The following is a 12,187-nucleotide window of genomic DNA, read 5'->3' on the forward strand; positions in this document are numbered from 1 at the left end:
AGACTCATTTCTCAAGTCCTTTGCAAACTTGGCCAAAACGTGGCTATTTTGCGGTCTGTCTCCGACATGAACGCAACCTTGTCATCCAAGGACAGGCACATGCATTTAACCCATAAGGTAGACTCTGTCTTCCTATATCTAGGTACTTCCTCAATTCTGTTTGTTACGTACCGTGCCACCTTATCTGCGGTGCCCAATCAGAAGATCAAGTATGATATTTTCCTGATCCAGCATGTCACATCTTGTGCCTTATCTGTTGCCCCTACTCAGTAACCATCCAGTTGGAGATACTTGCTTTCCCGCATCAGTCTCTAATGCCTGGTTCACCCTTTGACTTACCTTGTTTTGACCTTTTGTCAAAGATTTTTTGAAACTTTGGCTCCTTGCGTGCAAGATGTCCACCAGAAAGGCAAGTTTTAAAGTATGCTCTGTTTGGCACCGACAGAGGTCAGTGGCGGACCCACATTTTATCTGTCTCTGGCATCTTGAGCGAGACCACGACGCCAAGACATGCGAGGACTGCTGCGCCATGGACCACGAGTACAGGTGGGGCCCCTCAGAGATCGTTCCCAGATGGGTTTTATAGTCTGGCCTCAAGGATTTGTTGGTGCAACTGGAGCAGTGCCTCCTCCATCATCATTCCCACCTTCAATACGGAGGCGGACCGGTGTCATCCGACGTCGATCGGGGGCAGACTCTCCATATCGGACCCAGTGCCTCACTCCTATAACAGGATTGGATTGGGTGATGATTGAGAGGGGTCTGTGGACCCTTATGAATACCAGACATTAGAAGAGCCAGAGAACAACTAGTATGAGGATCTACCGGATCGCAGTGGACTGGACACCTCCCCAGACACTGACCTGGTCACTTACACTTCCGGGGCTGCCGAGGAGAGTGCCTCATTCGCATTGCTGGTGCAGAGGGCGGCTGAGGTCCTGGACCTTACGCTACCCTCCGTGGCAGTTAAGACAAATGTCTTTACAGTGGTGCTTCAGCCGGCCCCTCCGAACCTTTACTGCCATTCAATGAAGCCCTTGCAATGCCTGCCATTATTGTCCTGCCACGGGGACCCCAGTTTCCTCACCAAGCACCCCACTCCAGAGAGCTTGGTGGTCCAGACTCCACCTTTAAAGTCAATCCCGCCCATTCCCTACCACTCCACCGGATAGGGAATCCAAAAGGCTGGATACATTCTGGAAGAGGATGTTCTCTTCCGCCAGCCTGGCACTGTGGTCTGTGAACACCGTGTGCCTCTTGGGCCGATACTTGCATACGATCTGGGACTGAGTTGCGCAGTTGCTGCCCATGGTCTCCGAGGAGGTCCGAGACGTACTCTCTCAAGCAATTGCTGATGGGAGGTATGCAGCCAATATCACCATAAGATGCTAACTGGACACAACAAACATGCAGGGCAGAGCGATTCCATCATCGGGAACCCTAAGGCACCATGGCTGGTTAAGAACCACTGATTTTTCGAGGGTGGGGATGTCCAAGCTTCACTCATGGACATTCCCCTTGATGGCTCTCGTTTGTTTGGAGAGAAGGCAGATTCAGAGCTGGGCGCTTCAAGGATAGCAGGGCTACAGCCAGGTATTTGGGCCTTTCCATGGCCCCTCATTGACCCAGTCTGCCTTCCGCTGAGGACGTGCTTCCCACAGACCAAGTGGGACAGACAGCCAGATGTCAGGCCAGTCAAACACCCCAGGCAGCTGCAGTCTCTAAACCCTTATAGTTTGCCCTCCGACAATCATGGGCATCCAGTGGGGAGGAGGATACACCATCACCTGCACCACTGGAGGTCAATAACATTCGACCATTTGGTTTTGCAACTCGTTCAAAATGGCTACACCTTTCCCTTTGTTCCACCTCTCTGCCCATGCCACCTACGTACGACAAGCAGACGGAGGACCACCTCTCCTTGCTCCATCAAGAAGTGTTGGCTTTCTTGGCCAATGGAGCTATAGCGAAGGTGCCCGCATCAGACGAACATTGTGATTGCTATTCTCACTACTTTCCAATGCCCTAGAAGGACGGAGGCCTTTATCCTGTTCTAGACCTGCACCTTCTCAATTGCTTGCTGAAAAGTTAAAAATTCAATATGCTCACACTTGCTCAAGTCTTGTCTGGCCTGGACTCAGGAGACTGGATGGTATCGCTGGACTTGCAGGATGCATATTTTCACATCTTAATCCTGCCTACCCAAAGGCGTTACCAGTTGGCCAAGAACAATTTCAGGTTGCCATGGTCCCCTTTGGCCTTGCCAGCGCCCCTTGGGTGTTCACAAAAGTGATGGCAGTGGTCGCAGCTCACATCTGTAGGTTAAAGGGGTTCCATTCTTCCCCTACCTCAACGATTAGCTGTTGAAGGCGGGCTCGCCATAGGCAGTCGTCTCCCACCTCCAGACTACGGCGAACCTTCTGTGTTTGCTGGGGTTCACTATCAACCTGCCAAATTCACACCGTGACCCTGTCTCAGATCCTCTATTTCATCTGAGCTATTCTGCACATAGTGCAGTTTTAGGATTATCCTCCCGAGCAGCGGGTTGAGGATATTCAGGCTATCATACGGATGTTTCAGCCTCAATCCTGGGTTTCGGTTAGACTGACTCTGAGGTTGCTTGGCCTCATGCATCCTGCTAGGGAAACATGCCTGTTGCCATATGCGAGCTTTGCTGTGGGACCTGAAGTTCCAGTGGTGGCAGCATTGGGAATCTCTCCGACATGGTCCAGATCTTGGAGGGGACTGCAAAAGACATGCAGTGCTGGCTGACAAACCCCAATTGGGTCAGTGGCAGACCCCTAAACCTTCCCCAACCTGAGCTGACTGTGGTGACAAATGCATCACTCCTGGACTGGGACGGCCACCTGGAAGAGTTGATGATCAGAGGATTCTGGTCTCCAATGGAATCCAGGCTCCACATGAATCTGTTGGAGCTTCAGTTGATCCAATTGGCATCAAAAGCCTTTCTTCCTTCAATCAGGGGAAGGCTGGTACAGGTGTTCACGGGCAGTACCACCGCCATGTGGTATTACAGCAAACAGGGTGGCTTGGGGTCGAGGACCTTTTATCAAGAGGCGTTGAACCCTTGGACTTGGCTGGAACACCAGAGCATAACCCTATTGGTCCAACACCTGGTAAGCCGACGACCTCAGCAATCGATGCTTGACAGATCACAAATGATGTCTCTATCCAGAGGTAGCACAAGGTCTCTTCCAAGAGTGGGCAGAGCCTTGGTTAGATCTGTTTCCTCTGTTGATAATGCACAATGGCAACAGTTTTGTGTGCTGGAATTTCCAAAAGTAAATTATGTTGATGTACTGTGTCAAAGACAAAGAAGAGTCCCAGTACTTTTGGATCAACAATTGATTTTAGTTCATCCCAGGGTGAAGCTTAGGATGAATTAGTGCCATGGCCAGGTCTGAAATCATGTTTGGGTTGGAAGGAAGATAAGAACGGAATTGTATGGAGGAGGAGAGGAAGGCGGTAAAACGAGTCCTCAGGGAAGGACTGGGGAGTCATCTTCATCACCTATGTCAGAAGTCCAGGAGTTAGGCGTATGTTGGGTATAAAAAAACCTGTGGGGTAGATCGTCAATGAAAGACTCTGAGGAGGGGTGAAATGAGGTAATGTGGTTGGAAGTTAGAAATTAAGTCTTCTCGTAGGATAAGCGTTAGACCGACCGTCATTAGTGCTAGGTAGAATGAGGGTAAAAGGGGATGGTAGGAAACAGTGAGAATAGAGAAGGTCAAGAGCAGAAGAGCGTACGTAGTAAGTGAGGACATATGTAATGGTAATGCGTTGAAGATTAATTTGTGCAAGAGTATAATCATACAGGATACCAGGAAGGGCTGGACCTGATGGGACTTGGGTGAAGAGCAGGGAAGTAGAGAGAGGAGAAGGTGAAGGCTGTGACCGGGGGGGTGGAATAGGTAAATGTGAGACAGAGTAGGGCTTTGGTGGGAGAGGAAAGGATATGGTGCTGTTGACAGAGCCCCAAGAATCTCAAGTAGACATTGGGAACGGGATTGTCTTTGAGGCTCTGTAGAAGAAATTGTGATCGGGATCTCGTATGGGTCGACAAATAGGGATCTGTTCTTTACAACTGTTTGAGAGCGGACTATGCCAACTAAGCGATTTTAGCCATATGACTAATTTGGATGTTGCTATCAACTGTGTCAAAGGTTGTCTGTTGGTTATGGAGGACGAAGCTGACATGTCTTTTTAAGCATTCTGGCCTGGATCATCCTTACTTTTGGCCAGGGTTGATTCCGTTTTTCTTACTTTGTGAAACCCAGTTTGGAAATTTTGACATAGGCCATTAGTTTTGGTTATCATGTGGTTTTAAAACTGTGTTGTTGAAAAAATGCAACCATTTTTAGCTATAAGAGGAATGTTTGGCGATAAGGCAATATTTAGCTAAGCCTAGCAGGTGTCACATTTTCTCAGCAGGTGATGTTCTTTCGTGGCTGGGTTGGGGTGTCGTCCTGCTCATTCCTACTCAAGGCAGACTTTAGTAACAGTTAAGAATGAGTCTAAACGGCAAGGCACCCTTACGTTTGAGAGTAGAGTGGTGTTCCAAGGTAAGGGAGACTAGCTTGCTATGCTAATTGTTATATATTTCTTTTCCTTGTAGTCTGGAATCCGTTAACCTTTTCATGATAACTGCTGATTTGCTGCTTGGTCTGGCTGGTTTGATCCCGTAGCCATCCCTACCCAGTAAATGTTCTGTACTCTCTGTAGGTTGCCCATATTATCCAGCCTTTTTAGTGAGGTTGCTTACTTTTTAACATCGTTCTAGCTTCTCTTGCTGGTTAATTGGATCTCATTGCTTCTCTCCCATGAACAGGAAATGAAACCTCCAGCATTGGCAGCTCTGAGCCTTAATATGTTGTTTTTGTTTCAGATTTGAGTCATCCTCCCATGCCATTAGCTTGAGCGCCTATTTACGCGAGCAGAGGCGAGAGCTGTACAGCAAGAGCGGAGAGCTGCAAGGTGAGATTTGTTGTAATGAGGGTAGTTTTCTTCTGGGTTTGTCGACTTTGCCGTGCTTAGAATGTCAAAAGTAATGAAATGCAGCATTATCTGGAGGTGTTAACATAAATGTCGCTCCTTGGTACCTAATCGTGTTTTCCCTCGCTGTTATAGCATCAAAGATGTTTGGAAAATGTGTTGAGTGAGAGCAGAATCTTAAAAGTGCGTACCATTTAATGCGGTGGTCCAGGGCTTAGCGTTTTCTAAAATGTTTTCTTGGTGGTATGCAGCCATACAAGAATATTGCTGGAAGACCTCCGAATTACAACTACCTTTAGAAGTTTTTAATGGACAGATTTTCTACACGCTCACATGAAGATGCACTGGAGTCTGCAGAGGATTTTTTTGTATTCGAGGGAGTTTGAGTTGAGTGATGACTCGCAAGCCTTCATCATTTGTGTTGTGGACCGAGCCATGTGAAAAACAAAACCACTGCTTGCTTCTGGAAGTGGAGACTGGTCATTGGCATGTGTTGTAATAAAACATTTTCACAACGCACTTCCTAACTAATACTCACTCCTTTGAGGGGAGGAAAGAAGTAGGATTACCATCATTGGATCAGTTCTCCATGTTCCGTTCATCGTATTTGCCATCAAGTGAAGCCCCGTGACCCATCTCTCATTAGAAAGATACTTCTCTCTCTTTACATGAAATTTGCTGGACTCTCAGTCTTATTATTATTTATTATTTTATTATTATATTGTTATTTAAGAGTTTTATGTAGCGCTAGCCAGACCCAAGGGTATCCGAGCGCTTTACAACATGTAGATCGGTGAGGGGGACAACGGAGTGAGACGAGAGGTAGGAGAAGTATAGTCACTTCTCTGTATTGAAGAAAAGCTGTCATGCACCTCCTTCAAGTTTTCTTTAGCTGCTGCCGTTACTGTCTTATTGTAAGCTACTTTATTTATGTTTCTTCTTTTTTGTCTGGAAGTTGTACCCACTTTTGTTTGGATAGTTCCTCATAGAAGGTAAGAAATGAGTGCTTGTCCTCAGTTACCTGATTTCTTTCCAATGTACACAACATGATTGCTTGTATTTGAGGCTAAGCTGTTAGCCAGGCTATGCAAAGCCTTTACCCAGTCTGTGCTAAGCTTTTACTCGGTCTGTGCTAAGCCTTTACACAATCTGTGCTAAGTCTTTACCCTGGCCAGCAACTACAGGTACTGCTGACCGTCAGCAGAATCCTACGATTCAGAACTAGGATTTCAAGGAAGCAACATTACCTTGGTGACTTAGATTTTGGGGTACAAGGGTAAATAATTGCATTGTTACACATAATACACAAAGGAAACGTCAATCTCTTAACCACACTCTCCTAAGTGGCAGGACACTAACCTGGTCCAGCCTTCTCATCATTTACCGAGTAGTTTTTTTGCTTTTATTCGGGAGATTCTAATGACCCCAGTATTGCTACTTACTTCCAATATTTTTGAATACCAGAACATTAACATGATTGATTGCGTTTCTGTTCAGCTCCAGAGATTCCTTCATATCTGTAGGTCCAAGTGTTTAGATGTGGACCCCAACAGGAAAGAATTTGGGACTAATGGATTATTAAAGCATGATGAATGAAAACAGAAGCCCATTGTGGGAAATGTGGCCTGGCGTCTCAAGACACATCTTTGGAAACTGGGTACCCAGGTTTTGAATCCTGGCCTCACTGTTAGATCCAACTTCATGTGATTCTGGACAAATCATTTAATCTCTCTGTGCCTAAATGCATGTTAAATGTATTTGTGTATTGCTCAGTTAATCAGGGCCGGACTGCCCGTAGTGGGCATCAGGCGTTTCCCCGGGGGCTGGAAGGGCGGGGGTCGGGTTTGCAGTGGTGGGGGCCGGTTTTGTTACTGGAGGCCGGTTTTGCAGTGGTGCTGCAACATCAGCCCCAGTAACATAAGCAGCATGCAAGCATTTCCAACCTCCGGGAGCCAGGCAGTTCTTCAGGGGTTGGTCCGATAATATTGCCCGGGCTGCTTTGGGTTCCCAGTCCAGCCCTTCTCTTGATGTACACGATCATCTCCCAACCACTTATGTAATGTATAGGACTCTATTACTTCACAGCTAGATGTGCACTATATAAATACCTATACATACATACATTTTCATGGCAGTCCAGCTACAAAATAGCAACCTCTACTTCTGCAATTCACGTTGTGCTTCACCTCACAAACCGCTCCATAGTAAGCCATACTCATTTTAACAAGGTGAGATTGTGCTGTGAAGAAACATTGGCCTTAACGGGTGCAGTAGAAGCCCAGGCAGATCATCACAGGGTTAAATGTCAAAGATGTTGACCCTGCCTGAGGAAAAAAAGGAAACTGAGGAAAATAAAATATAAATGCAAAATCATTGAATGAGGAACCTGCACAGCTGTAGCAGGCAAGCAGCAATAGCAGTAATCACGAAAAGCACGGATCCGCTGCTGAAAGGCAAATAGGAAAGAAGCTATGGACTCATGCCAATAGGAAGTAGACTAAGCAGCACTTGATTTTGTCATCACTTGTATTAGCTGTTGTAACATTAGTAGTAATATAAGCTCTACTCTTACCATTAGAGATACCTGTAGTAAGATTAGATGTCATGTTAGTAGATTTAGTAGTTGTACTTATTTTTTTAATAGAACTTGCTGCATTACATCTAGCATTAGAACTTTGAATGATGGTTATTGTCTAAAGGGCCTCATTCTACCCCATAGAGGGCAAACGTGGGAGTTTTGTGGCAGCTATGCAAACCAAGCGGTTTGTCCGCAAGGATTTTACTAGATTAAAGCAGGCATTGATTCAGTGGGCGAACCTTGGAAGTTGTGAAAACACGTACAAGTAGTGCAGTAATCCCCGTTTTGAGGTGCACGAATCATAATGGTGTGCTAATAGCTTACACTGAAAATACCAAACAACACTGTATCCAGATTTCAGATGCTTTATTATCACACCCGTTTTTGCATAGGGCTAAGAATTGACTCTTAGATTACAACTAGTCTTGGCATTAACAGTACTAATATTATTGGTATGAGTAATATTTACAGTAAGCATGGTAACACTCCTAGTATTTTGGAAGAAAGTATTGCTAAAAGCAACTGTTAAAAATAATAATAATAGCAGCTCTAACACCATATTGATATTGTAAGCCTCTGGGACTATTTAGTTACGTAAATATTCTCTGTTGACCCTTATGTTGAATGAAATGGTATGTTCGAGGCATGTGTGGCTGTAGATTCACATGCTGTGCATAAGTCCGACATCTAGTGTTGGGCACGGATGATTGCAAGTTGTTTTTGCTTGAAGAAAGTTTTCAAGTCACACGAATGTCCAGCTCCTCCTCTCTATGATACTGCGCATGGGCATGGATTATTTTGTTAGATTGCTTTTTTCTGCTGATGGATTTGGATGTACTCTCTCATGCTCTGGCTCGCGATCGTCTCGAGGTCCCCACGGTTCACTGCTAGTCATCTAACTGACGGTATTGTCTTGATCTGGTAGCTTTTCTTCCATCTTGACCTCAGAAACAATCCCTTGCATCGAATTTCTCGATTCAACTTAGCGGCTTTCGGGCCACGCCCGACTGGGCCTCTTTCCTATCATTCAGCTCTACCCGAAAATGAGCTGCTGATGATCGCACTATGTTCCGCTTTTGTCTGAACTGCCACTCAAAATACCCCCATACCGATCAACACTCGGTCTGTAACTTATGCCTGTCGCTGACCATCAAGAAGATAACTGTGAGGCCTGCAGGTCATTTCGGCCTAAAAAGACACTTCGGGACCGATGTGCATGGCGTCTACAAATACAGCGCAGCGACTACACTCCAGATATCTTCGGTCAGTCAGAAGAAGAGTCCTCGGCAGCGGTGGTAGAGTCTATTTCCATAAGAGACTTTGATTCTCAGTCGGACGCCGAACAAGATCCAGTTCACAGGCAGTCTTCCGAAGATCAATCGGACTGTGAGTACAATCACCTCCAATCCAAAACCCCAAAAATCGTCTCTGATCGAAAAAAATACTCACGGTCCAGCACTGCAAAAAAGCCATGGCGTGCACCGCTCTATCGATTCGGAGGCCCCACACTCGGGCTTAGCACCGAAACATCGGCCTACAGCAGGGCCCTCCACATTAAAAGCTTCATCTGAGCCTCACACCGAACCATACCATTGGGTTCCAAGGCCAAAGCCCACAGCTCTTCGACTTCGACCACTCCGGCACCGAAATCTAAATAGGCATCGGCACGGAAATGTTATACTTTCAGACTGAAAAAAACACCTGAGCCCATTCTCAAGACAATGCAAGAATGGCTCAATCTGAAACAAAAAACATTACAAATTCAGCCTGGGACAAAAAAGATTGTCCTACAATCAGCAACGCCACAATCAAAAAGAAGCCATTTCTGATCCTGTTATGCCTCCAAAGAAGAGAAAGTAGGACATTGCCACAAGCCCTCTACATATGCCTTTCCATACTTCTCCCACTCCACCATCACCATTTCTCACCCTCCATCTCAGTCACCACAACAGTCGGAGGAGGGCCACATTACACCAAAGACACATTCACCCAATAGGAATGACTAGGATGATATGGGAGATGTTACACAACCTACAGACCCTTGGGATGCATATGATATATACCCACAAAGGGACACAGTTCTTGACCTCTGCCCAGCATGTCCATCCCCACCAGATGATGCTGCAGCTTATCAAGATATAATTGCTAGAGCTGCAGCATACCACCACATGCCTTTACTTAAATACCTAATAGAAGACGGCTTCCTTTTTGAGACCCTCACATCTACACAAAGGGTTCACAATATTTACCCATGCTTAAGGGAGTTCTACTCCACGCTGATGATGTTTTTTAAAGATCCTGTAAGGGCAAGAATTGTAACTCCAAGATTAGACAAATAATATAAGGCGGCACAAACTGACCCCACATACATCAAAGGTCAATTCACACCTGACTCATTAGTGGTTGCTAATGCAAGAAAAAGGACAAAGTCATAGACTACAGGGGATGTACCTCCCACAGACAAAGAATCAAAGTTAATTGATGCATCTAGTAAACATTAGCCATACAATGAGCTAATCAATTGTGTATAGCCAACAGTCAGGCCTTATTAGCAAATTATGACAGAGCACACTGGGATGAAATGGAGGGGCTCCTCCAACATCTCCCATTGAAACATAGAAAGAGGGAGTATGAACTAGTTAATGAGGGAAAACCAATTAAAAATAATTCCATCAAATGTGCTCTGGAATCTACCAATACAGTAGCAAGAGGAATTAACACTAGTATCCTCTTGTGCAGACATGTGTGGCTCCTTGTTTCTGGATTCAAAACTGAGGTTCAACAGGCTGTCCTTCATTTAACTTTCGATAAGGAACACCTTTTTGCACCACAACTAGATGCAGCACTCCAAAAAATGAAAATGGACACCGATATCGCAAAATCTATGGGTGCCCTTCAAACACCCTCATTTTGTGGGTCCTTTCATCGCCCCAATTTTAAAAAAGGCGCAACAGCTGCATCAACAGATACCTCAGTTACCCAGTATAAAAATGAACGACAAATAACATCCTCCTAAACCTTTTACAAAGGCAGTTATAGGGGAAATAGTTTCAGAGGTGGGGGGGCGGAGCTAGCGCGCATCTAAGATGGGCGCCTAAACGAGACGCTCTGCACAACCACCGACAAATTCAGCACCTATCCGTCATTAGAAGCGTACAACGTGTCCTTCTGCAGCGGTCCTAAGCTACACAAGAGCTCCGGTGCTGAATGTGCTGACTACGACCCCTCCAGCTGCCCGGACGAAGTAATTAGCGTCCTCGGCTTACAAGGGCCTGGACGCTGACGAGATCCCCAGATTCGGGTACTGGGCGAAAGCGGTCCTGTGTACGCCATTGCCTTGCGGATCTGCACTGCTGCCTCCCGAATGTGAGAGCCGCGGGTCGCCAGCTACGGTGGTGCCCCGTGTCGTCTTCGCCCCTCGGAGCTACACTCTGGCAAGTAACAACCAATGGAGGACAGAAGTCAGCCTGCGGGGACCTATTGATCCTGCGTCACGATCGGCGGCTCGCGCCCGCTGTGTGCCGGAGCCAGGACACTGCGACCCCCAAGGGCGGACTGTCCTTATCATCTGACCTGGTGAGCGGAGATACGGCGCTGCTGCAACTATTTGCTGCCTGATGTGGCGCGTTATCCTGCTGTCTTGGGCCCGGCGCTTCTGAGTCCGGAGCGGGGGTGAAGGCGCGGGCCGCCATCTTGCTGGTGCCCCCGTAGGCTCACCCGGCTGACTCGTGTGGTGACTGTGTGGAGGCCATCGAATTACAATCTATTCCCCTGGCGTGCCGCCCACTTACGGAGCACCTATACGCCTTCACTTGAGGAGTATACTAAAATTTCCTTGTGGCAGGATATATCGGTGGACTCGGGCTGTGGAGCATGCAGCTTTCCGGTAGGGAGGCTGCGTTGCATTGGCGGTGGCGCCTTGTTTACCAATGAACTTCAGGCATAGAGAAATCCTAACTAACGACCAGCGAATGCGGTGAGACCTAGTGCCATTGCCTACGGGGGGTCCCCATCCCCCCCCCCCACACAGCGAATCCTTGTGAGGAGTGCTTTATTCAAGATAGTGATGCACGCGCTTTTTCCCTGGAACCTACATCGCAACAAATCGTGTGGTTACGACTGCCTCAGCCCACTTGTCGCCTGCACAGACCCCTGCTCCTTGGGTACGAGTACGTTTGAACTGAGCGCCGTTGCCCTGAGCGAAACCCTGCGCACCACAGCTGAAAGCCAGCACTCCTCTGCCCCTGCTGGGTCTGGTACGGTTGACCATTGCTGGAGTGCCAGACACGCCACTATCCTTACAACAGCAATGGGCAAGGTAGATAAGGCGCAGCCGAAAATCTCATTCGACCAGCGGAAGCCATGGGGACGAGACGCCACAACAGATGTTAGTGACGGAGTACAGGACCCTGCCCAGGGGACTGCTGACTGTGATATACGCTCCCTGCTTGCAGCTATGGAAAAGGGTTTGCACAGCAGCCTATCCAAACTGGGCTCTAAAATGGACCCCCTTTCCTATCGCATGGACAGGATGTCGGAAAGGCTCGACGAGCACGCCGAGAGGCTGGACATGACAGAGCGTCGGGTCAAAGAGGT

The 12,187-nt window shown here is 47.2% G+C and overlaps 1 protein-coding gene across 1 annotated transcript in view; it reads left to right on the forward strand.

The window, feature by feature from the left end:
- Window positions 1-12,187, forward strand: part of EXOC4 (exocyst complex component 4) — a 1,933,985-nt gene that overhangs the window by 639,060 nt on the left and 1,282,738 nt on the right. The window contains exon 9 of the mRNA XM_085653593.1: window positions 4,907-4,995. Coding sequence (XP_085509719.1) covers window positions 4,907-4,995 — 89 coding nt within the window. The remainder of the gene's footprint in view (window positions 1-4,906; window positions 4,996-12,187) is intronic.

This window comes from Triturus cristatus, chromosome 4_1, assembly GCF_964204655.1.
Source record: "Triturus cristatus chromosome 4_1, aTriCri1.1, whole genome shotgun sequence".
NCBI classification, from domain to species: domain Eukaryota; kingdom Metazoa; phylum Chordata; class Amphibia; order Caudata; family Salamandridae; genus Triturus; species Triturus cristatus.